The following is a 19,982-nucleotide window of genomic DNA, read 5'->3' as shown; positions in this document are numbered from 1 at the left end:
GCTCCTGACACCCAGCACAGCCCCAGCAGCTCCTGACACCCAGCACAGCCCCAGCAGCTCCAGCACCCAGCACAGCCCCAACAGCTCCAGCACCCAGCACAGCCCCAGCAGCTCCAGCACCCAGCACAGCCCCAGCAGCTCCAGCACCCAGCACAGCCCCAGCAGCTCCTGACACCCAGCACAGCCCCAGCAGCTCCTGACACCCAGCACAGCCCCAACAGCTCCCACAGCTCCCAGTACAGCTCCCACAGCTCCCAGAGCTCCCAGTACAGCTCCCACAGCCCCAGCACAGCCCCAGCAGCAGCAGGGAACCAGCTGGAGGGGTTTATAGGAAAAGCACTCGGGTTTGGATCACACGGATTGCCAGTGGAGTCCTCTAGGAAATGCACAGTACAACACAAAACTGGGGCCCAGGAACTGGATCCTGTTCCCAGTGCTGGCACCAACACTCTGTGGCTTCTGGCAACTTTCAGGTGTCTGATCTAACAGAATGAACAAGCTGGAGTTTTTGTTTCAGGATAACCCAAATGCAGATTTTCAATTAACTCGTCAAACTGGAAACCCAGAGCACTGGAAAATGGTGCTTTGGAAACTTCTAGGCTTTGTTGAGCCTTGAAAAAAATGGCCATTTGGAAACAGAAATGTCTTTTCAAAATGAAAGACTGAAAGAAGCTGGTTTTTCTTATCTCCTTATTCTTGATTAAAATCAAAATAAAAATATTGAGCGCTTGTTCCTTAGTAATAACTCAGCAAAAATAAAGTCTGCTCAAAAATCTTTCTTTTCTTTCCATTAGCTCAGTAGGAGTTTTACTCTCTACCAATGGTCAGTACTTCAGAGCACTTTGAACTTTACACCTTAACTTTTCTGTGGCTCACAGTCCTCACAGAGGACAGAGTCTGTCACACACCTCCAATCTTTGGTGTGCTTATCCTGTCATGCTGGACCAAACAATTTCTGGCAATCATTTGTCAATAAAAATATTGTTTCAGTGGACTAAATTCTGCTCTGACTATTCAACCAAGTTCAGGTAGGTGCAGTTTGGGACAAAATGAGTCAGTGCAGAGTTTGGACCAGCTCTTCAAAGTTCTTTGAAGGCTCAGATGAAAGAAATGAGTAATAAATGTGGACCCTGAAACAAAAAGAAGAATGAGGTATCCTCATTCTGCAAGGAAATTGAGCTTAACCTCATCATTAATCAACACCAAAAAGCCAGGAATAAAAGCTAAGCCACGCAGACATAATCAATCTGTTAGATGCTACTTGACAGATGCATTGAAAAACAGCAACAGTAAAGACCCAAAGAAATGTAATCTTAATCTTTCTGTTTCAATGGGCATCTTAAGCAGATTTTTCTTCCATTTTCTATTCCCTACTCTAATGCCCAGAGAACAGAAACTCTAATTACTGCTGCATGCTGAAGGCTGGCCAGTAATTATATATCTTTATCTTCATTAGATGCCTGTGAACAAGGCTTGCTCTGAAGCAGAGCAGGTAAACTGCAAACTGCAGCCACATTTTCAATGAAGAGCTTGCTTTAAACTGGCAGCTCCTCTGAGCTGTGCAGAAAGCTGTGTGCTGCTGCAGGAGCCCAGGAGGTCCCTGATGGTCCCTGATGGTGACAGCCTGCCCTGACACCGGGCTCTTAATGCTGTGTGTACATGAATAATTCTGAACACACGAGCACTGATTGCTGCATTCGTGTCCTTACAGGCAATGACTGAAACTTCAGAAAGCAAAACTGAGTTTTATATGTTTGCCAAATGATAGATTTGCTTTCAAAATCTTATTTTTCCTAATTCACCAAAAGAATTAAATAGAAGATGAGTGAGTTAGTAAGGGCTTAGTGCATTAACTCCCACAACATAAGGACAAATAATTTCCTTCTTGTTTTTAAATCTGAATTAAGTGCAACAATTTGCTATATTTGGCAATTTACTGGATCCAAAAGGGCTTCATAGAAGAAGAAAGCCCCATAACCCCAAAGACTCCTAATAATACAGCCAGAAAGACACATTTAATCAAAATGTACCAACATGGTGGCTAATCAGGTAAATAGGAACACCGAGGAGATTCTAAAAGGAAAGCATAAAAAATACTAAACTTTGAAATTGCTGGGGTCCATCTCATGCATGAGAAATTACCATGAAGCAATTATTTAAAACAAGTCCAATGAGCACAGAAATTGCAATTTTTTTGGTCAGAAAATATAGCTCAGGAAAAACCATTTCCACCTCTGCCCAGCTCTGTCCTTTACTTCTTCTGCCCCGAGTTTGTGTAAAGATAAAAGCAGCTGTAGATAAAGCAACTTTTTATCTGCCACCATCACCACTGCTGAGCAGCTCCTTGCACTTAATCATTCATCAAGCAGATGGAAATTCCCGGGATTTTAGTGGTAATATTGGTACTTCAGAAACACCCTAACGCTCCCAAGAGGCTCCAGTCCCATTTCAGGAACCAAAAGGAAGCTGGGGCTGTTCCTGTGAGCTCTGAGCTCGCTGTGGCCAGGAAAGCACAGCCCAACATTCCTGCAGCCCCTGGAACCAGGAGGGCAGGGGGGAGTCAGGGCTGGAAAAGCTCTTTTCAAACAAGTGTCAGCCAGTCCTGAGCAGGATGGAAATCTGGCATTTTGTGTTTGCTCTGCTGCTTCACTGCAGTGAGCTCCCCAGCAATAACAGCAATAATAAATCCCAGCAATAAATCAATATAAATATATTAATATATTTATATATATATTTAACATATTAATTATATTAAATATAATATAATTATAATCATTTATAATTATAATTATATTAATATATCATATATAAATATAACATATAATATATATGATATATTAAATATAATTATATTAATAATATATTATTCTGTTTAATATTAATATATTTATAAATGTATTAATATGTTAATGAATAATAGCGATAAATTTATATAAATATATACATTACATATTAAATATAATAATTTTTATAAATAATAAAAAATGAAAGAACTTGTTCCATGAGGGAGCAGCACTGTTCTGCAGGGCCTGTGCCCCCCTGGAAGGAGCAGTCTGAGCCTACCTTAATGACATCTTCATCCGATGATCTGCATTCCACAGACTCCACCAGGTCAGTCACAGTGCCATCATCTTCCACAGAAACCACCTTGACAGGGACAGCCACTGTTTTCCCAGTGAGAATAGCTGTGTTCAGGATCTCTGCTTCCTGGGAGACAAGAAAACAAAAGGCCACTTAATATATACTGCTATTAATTCATTGGTACCACCTAGACTCAGCTTTACTTCAGTCCCTCATGGCAAGAGCTGTTCCAAGTGCAGCAGGCAGGAAAGAGAGGTTTCCTCCCTCTGGTGCTGAACCAAACTCCCAGGTGTGATTCTGCTGAGACATTTGTCATGCCCTGGCTGCTGTCTCAGGGCTGCTGAGACATTTGTCATGCCCTGTCCCTTGAGTGTTCACCCAGGGCAGAGCAGCAGAGGGAGTGACCCTGCACCACATGAGCAAAAGCACCTGGCTGTGACAGCAGGGACATCTCCAGCCTGGCTGTGGCAGCAGGGACATCTCCAGCCTGGATGTGGCAGCAGGGACATCTCCAGCCTGGCTGTGGCAGCAGGGACATCTCCACCCTGGCTGTGGCAGCAGGGACATCTCCAGCCTGGCTGTGGCAGCAGGGACATCTCCACCCTGGCTGTGGCAGCAGGGACATCTCCACCCTGGATGTGGCAGCAGGGACATCTCCAGCCTGGCTGTGGCAGCAGGGACATCTCCAGCCTGGCTGTGACAGCAGGGACATCTCCAGCCTGGATGTGACAGCAGGGACATCTCCAGCCTGGATGTGACAGCAGGGACATCTCCAGCCTGGCTGTGGCAGCAGGGACATCTCCAGCCTGGATGTGGCAGCAGGGACATCTCCAGCCTGGCTGTGGCAGCAGGGACATCTCCAGCCTGGCTGTGGCAGCAGGGACATCTCCAGCCTGGATGTGACAGCAGGGACATCTCCAGCCTGGCTGTGGCAGCAGGGACATCTCCAGCCTGGATGTGACAGCAGGGACATCTCCACCCTGGATGTGACAGCAGGGACATCTCCACCCTGGCTGTGGCAGCAGGGACATCTCCAGCCCAAGCAATGTGCTTACTTGATTATCTTACTTACACCGAGCCCACCAATAATAAAATGAAATAATCAGAGAAAAACATGGCTCTTCATGCATTAGAAATGGAAGAGCAGGTAATCTTTATTCTGAAATTGCTACCATGGTAAATAAGTAGTAATACTTTAAAGCAGATGCTGGAGTGAGTGTTCTTTGCTTACTGAAGAGATTCATATTAAATAAGTGAGCATATTAAGCCCTCCAGCAGGAACGTGTTCAGAAGATGTACACAGTAAGCGTCAATTTAAGTTGAAATGCAGAAGTGAATACCTATTAGTTTTTTTCAATTTTAATAGGTAGCTTCCCTGAAATTTAATTTCCCTTCAGACATCTTTTGCCTCATCTTTCCTAGGGTGAAAAAAAAGGACCCTAACAATATCTTTATAAATCTTTCTGAATTTCTGTTTCTGCCCCCAGCAGTGTGTGCATACACAGAATTTCCCAGTGTTTGTGTGTGTGTGTGTAACTTCCTAAAGAAATAAAAGCATGGCCAGCTCCTGCTTGGCTTTGAGCTGGCTGCAGCTGAACTCCCCTCTCAGTTCAGGACAGAGGGGTCCCCCCTGAGCCCCTGGGGGTGCTCTGAGCCTGTCTGTAAACGCTGCTGAGCCCTCCCAAAGCACCTGCACCCTGCCTGAGCCACCAACAATGCATCCCTGCTCCTCTCCTGCATCATCCCAGCCACTCCATCCTCAGCAGAAGTGCTCATCCTTCTGCAATACACAGGGAAAAGAAGACTCAAAACTCCCCATGGCACCGTAATTCCTGCTCTGGAAGCACAGCAGATCTCCAGAGACAATCTTCATTAGAGCAGTGGAATGTATCTTTACAGGCTAAAGTTCTAATTTCAAAAACCAAGAGCATTCCTCTGGGATTTCAAGAGGTATTTTGGCTTTTGGGTTATGTCCAGAGTGCAATCAGGAGAATAAACTGATCCCTGCAGTCTCCTGAAGTCCAGAGCACGCCACAAAGAATGAAAAGCTGCCTGCAAATCCCTCCCCTTTGCCATTCCTTAGCATTCTCTATTTTCTTCTTTCTCATGTATTTTCTACTAATCAGCATGTAGAGCATTAATCCAGGGCCCCACCTTGAATCTTTCCACTCTTCAGTTAAAGAAGAGCTGGATTTGCCTCCTGCTCAGCCATCCTGCTCATATCAGAGGATCCACGCCTCTGTCGTGCATAACTAATTTCAAATCTTATTTAGCATCAAGTCTCAGAATTAAGCAGCTAAGTGACAGCTGTTTAATTAACTCCTTAAGCTGATTAGAAAGCATTACAGAAATCCCCCCAAGGAAGAGTTTATAACTGTCAAGAGAGCCTAAGGCCATGTTAATGCTTCTGTTTAAATTTAGTAAGCTTCTAAACCAATAAAGTCTAAATGCTTGACATTCTCATGGATGTGGTCAAACTCAGCTTTTTTTCTCCTGTTACCACTGCAAGGGTAGGAAACAAAAGCAGCCACAGAGAGGGGATTTGGGAAGTCAGGGAGCAGCAGCTGAACAAAAAGCCAAGAGCTGCATCCCCCCACAGGAGCTGCTGCAGGTCCGGGGCACCAACCCTCGGTTATTGGGGATTAGCTCTGAGCTGCAGTAAAGCTGAGCTTGCACCTGAAATGCAGAGTCATCTCCCAGCCCCTGGCTGCAAGGAAAAAGGGTTTGTTCATCGCCTCTTAAAACCTAAATCCACCTTTAATGATAAGATTATGGCAGCTGAAGTACAAGTTTTAGAGGCAGCTGCTGGGGCCAGATACAAGGTGCTGCAGAGAAACCAAAATTGCTCCAAAGCAGATTTCCTCGCCTGTAGTACATTATTGTCAGCTCTGAGCTTGCAAACAGCTTGAAAAATATAAAATATAGTTCGGATTTCCTTATTTCCCTTGCTGTTTCCAGATTCTTTAGGATGCACTGGAAAAATTATTGAAAAATCAGCTGCAATTCTTCTGTGTCCCAAGGAATAAAGGAGCAGTGACCAGAAATAACCCAAATTAATTTGTGAGCCCTTTAACATAAACAGAAGAGTTGAAAGTACAAGTTGAAATATGCAAGTATGGGAAATGATGGTGAAACCTGAATGAGAAAATGTGAAAAGACTGACATGAACTTCAAGGTTAAATGTTTGGTTTAACGTGAGCACCTTTCATCACGCAGAATGAAACCTGAAGTCTCTGGGAATAGAGAGGAGGGGGATATTATAAGAAAATTAATCACATTTCATTTAAGCACTTGCTACTTAATCAGTTTCCTTTTCCCCAGTACAGGCAGGAGAGCCCCAGAGTGAGATGTGCTGACACAGGGTTAAAAAGGAGCAGCCACAGAAATCCAACTGCACGTTTCTCTGGCCACATCCACCTGCTGCCTCCCACTCTTCCCCACAGCTCCTGGAGAGGAGAAAATGGAATTTTTTGAAGGGTAAAATGTGATTGTGAACCATTGTTTAGAAAGGAGTGGGTGGCAGAATCAATGCTTCAATATATTTTTCACCCTTTCTTCCTGTGATTCCTTGAATGATTTTGTGTCCATGTGGTGGGGGTGACACCTCCAGCCACGCTCTCACTCCTCTCGGGGGCACAATCAATGCAGGGAGCAGATGTGGCAAGGACGAGCAGTGGAACAAAACCCCAAACACACCCAAAGCTCAGCAATCACAATTTTCCAGTTAAAAAACAGAGAGCAGCCAATGGCTGGGCTGTGCTGCAGGGAAAAAGCAACACGGGATAATCAGAGCCTGTCTGCCCCTCCTACTGTCACACACGAGGCATGCAGCAAAAATACCTCATTATATTTCATCTCAGACTTAACTTTTGCAAAGCCTTTAAGCTATTTGATATTCTCCCTAACGAACTTTCATCTCGGTGTAGATGGAATCTATCACCGAGGCTGGAGGAGGGGGTGGGGAAGAGAAGCTGAAGATGTGAGACAGTGCTGGGTGTAGGAAATGGAGAGAGAAGGAGCAGAATGGCAGGCAGGTGGTGCAGAGGAAAAGGGGGATCATTAGGAGATGACCAGCAGTGAGAGGATTCTCATCACACAGCCTGTGATGTTCAGCAAAAAGCCCCAGAAGGAAGGAAATGCATCTCAGCAGGGAAATGCAGGTGCTGCTGTAGCTGCCCCATGGAGCAGCTGCTGCCCAGGCTGGAGATTCCTTGTTTCTGCTGGGGGTGCAGTGAGGACAGGCAATCCCCACTGTGGACACTGCCTATGATTGCAGGATGCAATTCCACATTTGTAAGTGATGGAAAAAGCCAGGAAATAAATCACCTCGCTCCCAGGGAGAGAAAAACACATTTGCCTGTTGTGTCCCTTCTCCTTCCCTGTGTGTGTGTCGTGTGGCTCAGCTGGAATGGCTCCAAACGGGGATCTTTGATTTGTTTTGTGTTTGTGCAGTGTCCAGCCCCAGCTCAGAGCCCAGCCCAGGCTGTGAAGCAGCCAACAACAGGCAGCAGCTCCCTGGCAGGGCAAACACAGCAAATGCGAGAGACAAGCCCTGGGGAGGGCTGCTGCCTCCCTTCTCTGTGGGGATCCCTGGAATTGGGGATCCCTGGAATTGGGGATCCCTGGAATTGGGGTTCACTGGAATTGGGGATCACTGGAATTGGGGATCACTGGGATTTGGGATCACTGGAATTGGGGATCACTGGAATTGGGGATCACTGGAATTGGAGATCACTGGAATTGGGGTTCCCTGGAATTGGGATTCACTGGAATTGGGATTCACTGGAATTGGGGATCCCTGGAATTGGGATTCACTGGAATTGGGGTTCCCTGGAATTGGGATTCACTGGAATTGGGATTCACTGGAATTGGGGATCCCTGGAATTGGGATTCACTGGAATTGGGGATCACTGGAATTGGGGGTCCCTGGAATTGGGATTCACTGGAATTGGGATTCACTGGAATTGGGATTCACTGGAATTGGGGATCACTGGGATTTGGGATCACTGGGATTGGGGATCACTGGGATTTGGGATCATTGGAATTGGGGATCACTGGAATTGGGATTCACTGGAATTGGGGTTCACTGGAATTGGGGCTCCCTGGAATTGGGGTTCCCTGCTATAACAGCTCTGGGATAAAGGCACCCAAGGATTTTGGGTCCCCAGGAGTGACTCTCCCAAGCACCAGTTAACTTTAAAGTGGGGGTTGCTGTGTTTCTGGAGCACACAGCACAGACTGGCACCAGTGCTCAGCACAGACTGGCACCAGTGAGGCCACCCGGCTGCCCTGGGTCTCCTTCACCCCTGAGAGCTGGGGAATCAAAGCCTCCCTTGGGAACTCACTTCTTCCTAGCTGTAGAGGCAATGTAAATTGAATTTGTCTCAGGTTTAAAACGACAAAGTCCCTTTGATGTGTAACATTTAGGATGTGTTAGCATCCTTCTGGGGGGCCATCCTTTGCTGTTTGGGAGGCTTGCAGTGCTAAGCAGGCTACCACGGTCCCAGGGAGCTGTCAGGTACCTCCCCTGCTTATCAAAGTCAGACCCAGGAAGCCTCAGAGCTGTCAGGCTGTGCTTCTGCAGAGAAATTGCTAATTAATTCACAGGCCCCAAACTGTAACTCCACCAAGCTGTGTGTGCATACTTGATTCTGGTCTCCAGACAAGCTGCTTTAGCTGATCATCAACAAGTCTGCTCTTGAAAGCAACAAACAAATGTATTTGGGGAGGATGCCACTGTCTCACTGCCACCTCGTCCTGCCCCCTCCTCCCAAGCTGCTCCATGATCTCCTAGCATTTTCCCAGCTTTTAATGCCCAAAAGCCACCTCAGCACACCCTGATTTTCCCTGTGACACCTGCAGAGCTGCTTTACAGCCCTCTTTACAATTGACAGCGAGTGCAGGATGCTGCAGATCTCCAGCAGCCACGTTTGCTCTCTCCTGCCATCTCCCAGAGCTTTGTTCAGCTCCCTGGGGTTAAGAAGAGCCATCAGTAAAGCAGGAAAATCAAGGTGCACACAGAGCCAGAAAGGTTGAAAGAGACCTCTAAGATGAAGAAATCGATTTATCAACGCATTTATCAACTCTGACGTGATTTTCCCTTCACTTCAGAAGTTCTGCTGCTGCTCCTGCAGCGTTCCAGAGGGGAAAGCTGGGAAGCAGTGAGGTTACGAGCTGCCCAAGCCCCTGCAGCTCTGCTGTGCCATTTCCCTGCTGCACGTGGAAAATCCTGCAGCATCCAGCACGTAGCAAACGTGGTGGCAAGACAAGGAGAAAATGATCAGTGACCATGAGAAAACAGGAGATTGGTGAGGATGAAATCTGCCCAAATGTGGGCACTGCAAACTCCCGTGGCAGAGCCACAGAGCAAGGAGCAAACCAGCTCTTCACGTTTCCAAAGAGAAGAAAAAGGGTTGTAAGGAAAAGAGAACTCGTGTTCTGCAGGTCACCGTGCAGAGGAGAAGTGACTGAACTGTTCCAAATTCCCCTCCAGACTGGCCTGGCAGTTTGTGTAGCACATTCATATTTAGGAATGTCAGGCAAGAAGCAGCCTGAGCTAAATTGGGACCATCCCAGGGCCCTGGAAAGCTGCCTGCAACCCAACAATTCATTCATGAGCAGACTGAGGGCAGAGCAGCGGGGCAGCCTGCAGCCAGCGGGCTCTGCTGCTTCGTAATTAGCTCCTCAGCTGAGCTTTAAACAGAAACACAACAATAAACAAAGGGCACATTCGGGAAAAAGATGATGTTCCAGCTCCCATATGGCAAATGGGGCCAAAGTCTGCTCTGAGACATGTGACCATGACCTTGGTGAGGACAGCGTGGTGGCCACGACAGGATTTGGGTCACACACGTCCTTCACACACACAGAAAAAGAGCCCAAGGACAAGGAAGGCTGCACCCTCCTGCCACTGTGGCTAAACTGCTGTGCTGAGAGGGGATCCACACCCCATTTCTAGGCACAAAAACCATTTATCCCCTGTACCTTGGTCCTAATGCTGCCATCCCCGCACCTGAGGAGCCAAAAACTTCAGCTCTTTGCATTTGGTCTTGGGCAGGAATTTATTATTTTTTGATGGAACACAGAAACCAAGGTTTTATTTCTAACTATATCCCTAGTTACAAATTCCAGGCCCAAAGAGGTGGTTTTGTGCCTGGACTTCAGCAGCACAACTTGCTTTGAGCTTTTGCTGTGTGATGGGCCAGTGACAAGTGCCAGGACATAAATGGGTGCAGATCTTTGCTGATTTGGCAGATGTGCCAAGGAAGTGACCCAACTCTTGATTCCCCTGATAAAGGCTCTGGGAAAGGGCAGCGTCAGAATCTGAATGAAGATCAAATATTTCTTGGTCCAGAAGTAGGCTGAGAAAGCAGTGAGCCTGCAAGCTCTGCTTTGATCACTTAGCCTTGTAGATTTGTGACAAATTGTTTTTTCTGCATGAATCTGAGCTGATACAGATTTACATGAGTAGTTAAAAAGTAATACCAAATGGGAAATAAAATCCCCAACAGCACCGCAGAGCTGCTAGCAATAAACTTAAGAAGAAGTTAGACAGACAGATGCTTTACAATAGGAAAAAAAAAATTAATAACAGAGAAAAAGAGAGGTTGGACACTTGTAAAGCTGCTTGTGGCAGGCTGAAAGCAGAGAATCCAAAAAGCCATTAGAAAAAAGACATGAAGAGTCTTGTAGTAATGTCCTGGGGAACATGCTTGCTTCAGATTCAATGCCTTTAAGACCCTGTTGTGTGTTCTGTGAATGTTGTTTTATGTCTAATCCTTCTGGAACGATTGGTAGAGAACTTGTGTTGGCATCAGCCCAATGTCCTCAAGGAAATAAATCTGGATTTGACATCAAATTATGCATTTTGTACCCAGGACATCTGAAGTATTTTGCTAATCTGGTGTATGCAGAGATCTGTACACCCAATAATTCTGATGTCAGTGCAAGAGGAACAGTTCCATTCTCCTCCTCCAACTTCTTCTCATTTAAAAGATGAGGAGAAAGCCCTGTGGGTAAAGCCCTGTGTCCAGGACTGCTGAGTCCATGGTGTGAAGCTGAGCAGCCCCAGGCTGCAGCACTGCCCCTGACAAATGCAGGATTGCTGCTGGATGCTGCAGGGGAGGACAGAACCCAGCAGGGACCAGCTCAGCCACACCTCAGCTGCTTTTACAGAGCCCACCAGCTGAAACAAACCCAGCTGGGAGCACCTCAGGGTCTTCTGGGGGGTTATTGAGAATTCTGGAAGTTAAGAAATACCTGCTTGAGGAATGTTTTTTCCCAGGTGAGTTATGTGGGGCTGAGTTTACAGCTAGGAAGGAAGGGGAAGGTGAGGAGCCTTTCATTGATAGTTGATAAAGCACTTGCTGTGATCAATAAGTGCCTCAGAGTGGCCTGCTGTGCCCATCCATCTCCTGCTCCAGCCTGCCCAGACACCAGCTCTGGCAAAGCCAGCTGACAAATGGGACTGCTGTGTGACAAGCTTGTTTATTGGGTTCAAAAGGAAGACCAAAGTCTTTAAATGGCAATAATGAATGCTTCTGTAAGATACTGCCAGACACATCAGACAAACATAATCTGACTTCTGCTTTTTCTTGGTCAGGTTTTCCTGTTGGTTCAGAATTTACTGCAAGCTCGAGGCCCTGCAGCCAAGGTCTGCACCAAGCTCCTGAGCTACCTTGGCAAAGGAGAGCTTTGCCTCCTCCAAAATCAGTCTCCCAGAACCTGGGGTGGCTCTGTGACTCCAGTGAGACCCAGCCTGAGCTGAGCAGTGACTCAGGAGAGGCTGATCACAATCTCCCCATCACTCAGTGCTGGTTTTGTGTCTTCCTGCTTCCCACTTCAGGAATTTCCCCAATGCCCCCAGCATTCCAACTCCCTCGTCACAAAAAGCAAATCATCCCTTCTGATTTCCTCTTCTAACCTGCCTGGATTATTTCCTGGGCATGTCCAGGACAACAGGCCAAAAAGTGAGGCAAGAAAAAAGCAATGAGTGAGGGAGGCTGCAAGAGGAATTCCCAAGAGGATCAGGGGCCTGGTGAAACAGAACCAGGAGCAGAGATTCAAGGTCTTCCATGACAAGTGAAAAGGGAAAATTATCAGTTGGCTGGGCTCAAAACAAAGACAAGACTGTGTTTTTCCAAACAATGTCGCTGCATCAGGAAATCCACGGCTACAGCAAACGGGAATGCTTACATGGATTGATCTCCATTGCAGTTCAAAGGGAAATCAAACTAATTAATGGCAGAAAGAACTGGATCCCACCCTTAGATGGCAAAGCCTGCACAGCTGGGATGCAGCTTCCTTCTCTCTCACATCGTTCCATCATTCCTGCTCTCAGCCCTGCTGGGGACACAGGACAACCCCTGGCCTGGGGCACGGGGATTCTCTCACAGAAACACCCTGCAGTCCCTGGAGAGAGGAATTACAGCTCCCAGTGAGCTGCTCCTCTACTGCCCTGCTTCTAGGGACCCACGCTGCAGACAGACTTGAAGAATTGTACTGGTTAATGGAATGGATTTTGGCATTAGTGGAAAATATAAGCCCTCAATATCAAATATTAAATTATTCCTGATTAATTCTTTTATGGGCTCGGACTTGCAACTGATTTAATACTCCTGGATAATTACTTCTGTTATAACTGTGCCTTTGATTTTTAATTAACCATACAAAGTTTCTCATTCAAATCTAATATTACCTTTGTTAACAATGTCAACTCTCTGTTTAGGGATTCTGCTCACATTAAACTCTATGCTGAGAAATTAAAATCTGCTTTTCCACAACTGTGTGAACAGATTCTGTACGAGGCTTATTTATTCTACATAATTATCTAGGAAAATATTGTTTCTGGTATCCTGAGCACTGCTGTCTGCCAAGTACCCCCGTTCCTTACAGCACTGCTCTCTGCCCCCCTCATCCCAGAATCCCAGGCTGGTTTGGGTTGGAAGGGACCCCAAATGCACCCCCTGCCATGGGCAGGGACCCCTCCCACTATCCCAGGCTGCACAAAAAGTCAAAACACAACGTTTTCAAACCTGGGCGCCTTTACTCGCCTAAATTCTTCTTTACAGATGTAATTAAGTGAATTTACTCCATTAAAATCCAATAAAAGTGAGCTGCCTGGGAATTGCCTGCTGAGCAATTTCAGTGATCCTTGAATTTCAGAGTCTGGATGTGAGTTTGGGTGTCACCCTTGAACCATTCATGTCAGAATCTGGTCCTTGCTTTGACAATGTCCTTTGTAATTCCTCGTAATTACATTCACATTTAGCCACGGAGAGAGGCTTGTGTCAGTCTTTTTGGCAGGTCCACACACCTGTGGGGGCTCAGAAAGAGACACAACCTCCAGGTAGTGCCTGGCTTAATGGAGGTGATTGGCAAAGCTCCCATAAGCAAATTAAACAGTTTGTTTTTGCTCTAATGTTTTCACAAAGGTTATTGTTAGAATATGTTATATGTTAGAATATGTTATATGTTAGAACACTGGCCTGTTTGACCTGTTAGCTCAATGCAGCTGTGCAGAGCAAATCACCCAAGTGCAACCTCATCTCTCGTGCTTGTTGCATCAGCTCTCCCTCCTCTGGGAGCTTTTCCATCCTCCTCCTTAAACCCTTCAGAAGAGCAGCTTTACACTGGAGGCCTTCTCGCCCTTCTTATATTAAATACCTTTGGTTTTAGGGAGGACAAATTCAGACTTTGGTAATCCAAGTCACATCCTGGCATTTTTCAGTCCGTTTTGCTGTTTGTGACCCCTGCCCTCTCAGAGATGAGGTTCAGAACAAGTTTAAGGAATAGGGCAGCAATTACCAAGTGTGGGAGCAAAGGACTCGGAGAGGAAGGAGAGCTGACCTCGACACTGCCTCCTGCTCCAGCCTCAAACACCCTGAAAGGGCTGGAGAACAGCTCTGAGCCCTGACTAAGCTTCTCTGTGCTTAACAAAAGATCAGAATCCTCCAGCCTGCAGGGCACTGGGCAGCTGGAATGCAATTCACTCACTACTGTGATGAGGCACATATAAAAAATATAAATATATATGTATTAGATATACATATAAATTAAATGTAAATATATATGTATTAAAAACTAAGTATGTGAGTGCTGCTGATTGTCAATTCTCACAAATGCTACAGGATTTCTGAGAACCTACAAAGATCTGGCAGAATTTCTAGATATTTTAAAGCTTTCAACTATTTTCCATTAGGATTCTCAGCGGAGTTCAACTGAGAATCAAAAAGCTTTGCAGAGAGACATGAAAAATGCAAAGACAGGAATGATGTGCTGCTGCTGCAGCTCCCCTGGCAGGCACCCCAAGGAACTGAGCTCAGGAACATCAGGGCTGTGCCCAGCCACTGAGTTACACCTGCCTGCATCCCAGAGCACAGGAGGAGAAAAGCTCATTCCATGGCTCAGACCAAGAAAATGGACTCTAAGAAAATAATTATGTTGTGCTTGAGGAAATATGGAAATGACCATGAGCTGCTGCATTTAACAGACTTTTTGAAATGAAATTATTTGTATTCAACCATGTGCAAAACCAATGATCATTTTTGGTTTTGATCAGCTCAACCTGTTCTTTGGGGAAATTAATTTGATGCTCTGGGTATAAACACTCTTTCAAAATGCTCACCGTGAAGCAATGTTTTCCTCCTGCTCTCCTCAGCACCAAAGCAATTTTCAAAGCATTCCCATTGATAACACAAAGCAGACGAACCATTTCATGAGGAGGAGCAGAAATTGCAATCAGAGAGGTAATACTTAAAGCACAATTTAATCCATATTCATCAGCAGGCCACACGTGGCTGGGGTGCAGGGACTGAGGCAGAGCAGGCATTTCTGGCTGCTGGAGCACAGCTTCAGGCCCAGCTGCTCTGCTCAGCCCCCTGCCCTGGCCACAGCAAACACACAGAGCGGTGGCAGGAGCTCGTGGCAGTGAGCTGAGACCATCCACACTCATTAAATACCAGGGAAAAGCATTTTGAGTCTCCTCACACTGGTGACAGCTCTGGGCCAGCTGCAGGGCAGCACATCCGAGCTCCTCGCAGGCAGAGCTGCTCAAAGCAGCCCCGAGGAGGGAGGGATCAAACCCTTGGGACTTAGCCAAGAAGATGTGAATCCTGCTGGGAAAAGGAGAAATGAGAGCCAAGCTGGGAGGGAGGGAGGGAGCCCTGACCCTGCAGGAGCTGCAGCAGCATCAGAGCCTCGTGTCGGGGCTGTGGAGCAGGAAGAGCAGAGGAACCAAGCCTGGCTGCCCCAGCCCTGCCCCTCTGCCACCCCCAGCTCCCCTGGGTCCTGCTGAGCCCACAGACACCCAACAACACTGGGGGTCCCTTTTCTGCTGGGGCAGCTGAAATGGCTCAGCTCGGGGTCTGCTGAGTGCTGAGCCATCAGCCAGGATGGGGTGGAGGTTCCTGACCTAAAGCTTTAACTGGAGAACTGGGAAGGACACCTGGGAACTGAGGTGTTCTCTCCAGTGCTCACCACCAGCCCAGCACGTGTCCATCTCCCAGCAGCTTCCAGCTGAAGGGGCTGAGGTGGGAGCAGGAAAAAGGGGCCGGGCCATGTCTGTCCATCTCTGATCTTCTGCTTTCCCCAGCTAGCACAGAACCTTCATTTCCTTCCCAGCTGCTCCTTAATGCCCAGAATTACCAATATCGATATCCTCATTCATTTTCCTTCAGTTCCTTCTGTAATTGCTTGGGGATAGTAAATGCTGCCAGTATTGGGGTCATTATTAACCCCAGGCAAAATGTGCATTGAAGACCACAAGCCTTGATTCCTGCCTTGTTACCATAGTTACACCTGGCCAAGAGGTGACACCTGAACTCTGCCTTCAGGCTCTAAGTAAGTGATGAAGAACTGAAGAATCTCAGAAAATCAAATGACAGCGTTTGAAGAAGAAAAGGTCAAGCACACTCACGGGAAAATCTTAAAAATTTACACTCACACTATTAATTTCCATAAACAACTTGTTATCACCCTGCCTACTCAGATCTGATGAGATTATTCTTGCCAGCTCTTGATCGTGATACTGTGCAAGTGCATATTGAAAAGTTCTGCCTTTGATCACAGGGAGCACAGCTATCACAGATAATGCACACACTGCATGCCTGCTAATCTTATTCTGATTTTTCCTGGGAAGTGAGCAGTTCTGAAACATGCATCTCACATCAGGAAACTTCCACCATCGCAGAAAAAGCAGAAAACAGGCGTTAATCAATTTTAAATCTGACAAATGCTTAATACCAATACTTACACCCCCAGATTTCTCCATCTGTCAAAATATTTCAGCAATTGCAGCAGTTCCAGATGTGTGAAGACAAAGTTACTGCTGAAAGGGAGCAGTGCTGTGCTAATGCACCCCAAGGGTGTTTTAATTCCTGTGTCCAAACTCCCCTCTCTGCTGAGGTGGGAGCACAGCTCTGCAAGCCCAGGGCTGGCAGGGAACGCCAGCTCATTCCCTTGGCTTTCACTGCAGTGACACTGAAGCCCCAGGGATGTGTCAGTGACAGAACACACCACATCCGTGCCGGGAATCTTTACAGCTGCTGGAGAAGGTGCTGAGCTTGGCAAAGGCTTTTCCCCCTCTGTGTTCCACAGCTGGATTGAAGGAGCTGAAGCACGTCAGAAAGAGGGATTCAGCTCAGGCTGAGCCCAGGGTCTGTCACCACTCTCCTTGAGGTGTGACATATGTCACTTCACTGTTGTCACACAGCGTTTCATGCTAGGCTAGATGTGAAGTTTTGAAGAAAAAAAAGAAACTTTGTAATCATACATGTCATGTCAGATTTATTCCTAGCACGGAGATGACCAGCCTCTGAAAGAAAGACTCAAAGTCATTGTTCACACAGACACACCCGACTTTTTCTGTGCTTGAAGGATAATTTGTTGTTGTTTTGGGGGGTTGTTTTCATTAGAGCTAAATAAAACCAAATAATGTATCAGAAAATTGTGAATCTTTTCACCTAGTGTTACCCTTCCTTTAGATGTTCAAAGTTTCTCTGACTGCTTTCCTCCACACAAACCACGCTCCTGGGTGTTTCAGTGTCTCAGTCTCTGGGTTTAGAATTTTAACACTGAAAAAGCTGAGCAGGAGGAGCTTCCTGCAGTCCCAGATAAATGAGGCTGGCAGCCATGTGGCCCCAGTGATTCCAGAGGAGTTCTCCCTGTGCACTGGAGGATGTCAGATCTGCATCCCAGGAAGTTTGTATATCCTGCAAAGTCTGTATTCTGCACAGATCCACGTCCCATGATAAAGCAGATCTGTTACAACACATCTTGCAGGGCACACATGGGTGCCATGAATCTGAAAAGCCAACCTGTCAATCCAGAGCCAGCGAGCTCATTTTCCTGAACAGCTTTCAAGGACATTTACCATAAATCTGTGAAAGAAGAGCTACTTACAGGTCTGGGATTTATAGAAAGTGCTGCCTATTTGTGCTCTGTCTTCTGTCAATAGCATTAAGATTTGCAGTTTGCACTGAATTATCCAATGACCTAAATCCTAGCAAGCTATCAAAATCTGTTTCCCAGATAAAGCTGTGCTGGAGTTTGATACATTTATCAGTGCCAGACACACAGCACTGCTTACAAGCACGGCAATTCCTCAAGTCTTCCTCAGCAGCAGACAAAAGGGAGGTACAAATGAATTACAACCTATTCACTCCAATGGTTTAAAATAATTATCACCCATTGGAAACGAAGTAATACAATTCCTGCCTCCTGATTTCACACAAACTCCTGCCTATAATGAGGCACTGTTTATTTACGTCATGTAAAGCATCCAAATCTTGTGCTGACAGCTCCAGAATGATTTATTGTTCTTCCATTATGCTAAATACTTGGGCTAGATCATGCCTCATTATACAAAACCTAATCCATTGAACAGGACTGGGTGTGGGAGAGGCATTGCTAAGTGTCACTGTGGCTTTGTGGTGACAGGGACCCCACATCAGCCTGCAGGATGTGACTGCAGGGAGACTTCTCTGTCCTCACCTCTCTCCAGCACCACGGGGATCTTGCTGAAGCACCTGCAAGGTGAGTGGAGCTGGAAGCAGCACGTGAGTGTTTAAATTTACACAGAAAAATGTGTAAAACTGCTCCTTTAGAACCCAGAGTGCTCCAGAGATGGCAGGGCTGGCCTCAGAGGACAGTGCCAGGGAAGGTTTCTGCCTTGCCAGAGTAAGGACCAGAGCACTGTGAATACAGCAAGGGGCTGGCTGGACAGAGAAGTTCTGGGTGAAACCCAGAGATTTCAGACAGATCCAAAAGCAAAGCTTTGAGACATAAAAATATCCCTCTCATCCACCTCAGGGAAAGACTGTCCACCAGGAGGAAAAGCTTTCACTGAAAAAATCCTACACTGAGAATTTAAGTTTTTTAAGAGCCTGTGAGAGATTCTGAACAGCTTTTGGAGCTTTCTAAACTCTGAGGTCTGCCTTAAGCTAGGTTTATGTTGCATAAACACTTGCTTTCAGATTTATTATTATTATGAAAGCTACAACATGAGCATAATAAATGATTGTGGTATTAAAGCACATTTTACAGCATCATCTTGAGTGCTGTTTCCTTTAATGCTCTGCTTACATGACATGGAGGGATTTGCTCTGAAACTGTATTAGGATGGATAGAACCCAGTAGTACAGCCCAGGATGTTTTTTTCTCTTATCTCTGAACAAGTCTTAATATCCCCAGCCCTGTGAAGAATTCAGCCTGAGTTCTGAAATGCAGAGGTGTCAGTGCTGGCTTGCTGCTCGGTGGGAAGGGCTTTGGAACTTGAGGCAATCTGATAAGCATTGATAAACATTGATAAACATTGATAAACATTGATAAACATTGGCTCTGCTCCCATTCCTGAGGCCTTGGCTTGTGCCTGGACATTGCACCCCCAGAGCCAGGGCTGCAACGAGGTCAGCAAGAGGGTAAAGGGGTTCTGAGCAGAGGAAAGTGTCCTTACAGAGGGAAAGAGATGAATAAACTGGAGCCTGGCCTTTGGATACGAGATTTCATCAGCCCTCTGCTTTGTGCACTGAGAGCAGCAGGGGCTGGGGTGGCTGAATTCCCTGTTGGGAGTGTGAGTGAATTCCCAGATTCCCTTCCTGGGAACCCCAGGGGTGCAGGGAGAGGATTCCTGGGAACCCCAGGGTGCAGGGAGAGGATTCCTGGGAACCCCAGGGTGCAGGGAGAGGATGCTGAGGCTGAGCTGCCCTTCCTGGGAACCCCAGGGTGCAGGGAGAGGATTCCTGGGAACCCCAGGCTGCAAGGAGAGGATTCCTGGGAACCCCAGGCTGCAGGGAGAGGATTCCTGGGAACCCCATGGTGCAGGGAGAGGATTCCTGGGAACCCCAGGGTGCAGGGAGAGGATTCCTGGGAACCCCAGGGTGCAGGGAGAGGATTCCTGGGAACCCCAGGCTGCAAGGAGAGGATGCTGAGGCTGAGCTGCCCTTCCTGGGAACCCCAGGCTGCAGCTGCTGGAGGAGCTGCATCCATGGGGCCCTGGGGCTGGCAGCCAGGATCAGCAGGGCAGAGCAGGGCTCACCTGCCCTGGCTTCACAAACCACGGGCAGGGCAGCTCAGGCTCCTGGGATGCACAACCATTCTGGTCTCCCCTGTCAGTGCTGCCCACATCTCCTTGAGTCAGGAGAAAACCTTTAGTAATGGGATCAGAGACAGAGGAAAAACCTCCCAGCTCACGTGGCAGCACAAACTGTAGTGAGATAGATCCCTCCTGGCTCTGGCTGCCAGGTAATGCAGGAATTATGGTTTGTATCCAAGCTGCAGATTAAATGAGCTGTCTAAAACCACTGGGACCCTGCATGTTTACTGGGAAAAAAAGAAAAACCAAAAACTTCAGCTTGAAAGACTGCTTCAAAATAATGAATCTTCTTGAAAGCACTAGGCAGAGT

At 46.8% G+C, this 19,982-nt stretch overlaps 1 protein-coding gene across 10 annotated transcripts in view; it reads right to left on the bottom strand.

Moving 5' to 3' along the window:
• Positions 1-19,982, bottom strand: part of TMEM132D (transmembrane protein 132D) — a 224,851-nt gene that overhangs the window by 44,952 nt on the left and 159,917 nt on the right. For all 10 annotated transcript variants that reach the window (XR_015277856.1, XM_086856464.1, XM_086856461.1 and 7 more), the window contains one exon: positions 3,064-3,207. Coding sequence is in view for 9 of the 10 variants with exons in the window: in XM_086856464.1 (XP_086712590.1) it covers positions 3,064-3,207 (144 nt within the window). In the remaining variant the exon portion in view is untranslated. The remainder of the gene's footprint in view (positions 1-3,063; positions 3,208-19,982) is intronic.

Source organism: Cyanistes caeruleus, chromosome 18 (assembly GCF_971803275.1).
Source record: "Cyanistes caeruleus chromosome 18, bCyaCae1.hap1.1, whole genome shotgun sequence".
In the NCBI taxonomy this organism is placed as follows: Eukaryota; Metazoa; Chordata; class Aves; order Passeriformes; family Paridae; genus Cyanistes; species Cyanistes caeruleus.
The sequence above is the reverse complement of the archived record's forward strand: the minus strand, read 5'-3'. Positions and strand labels throughout refer to the sequence as shown.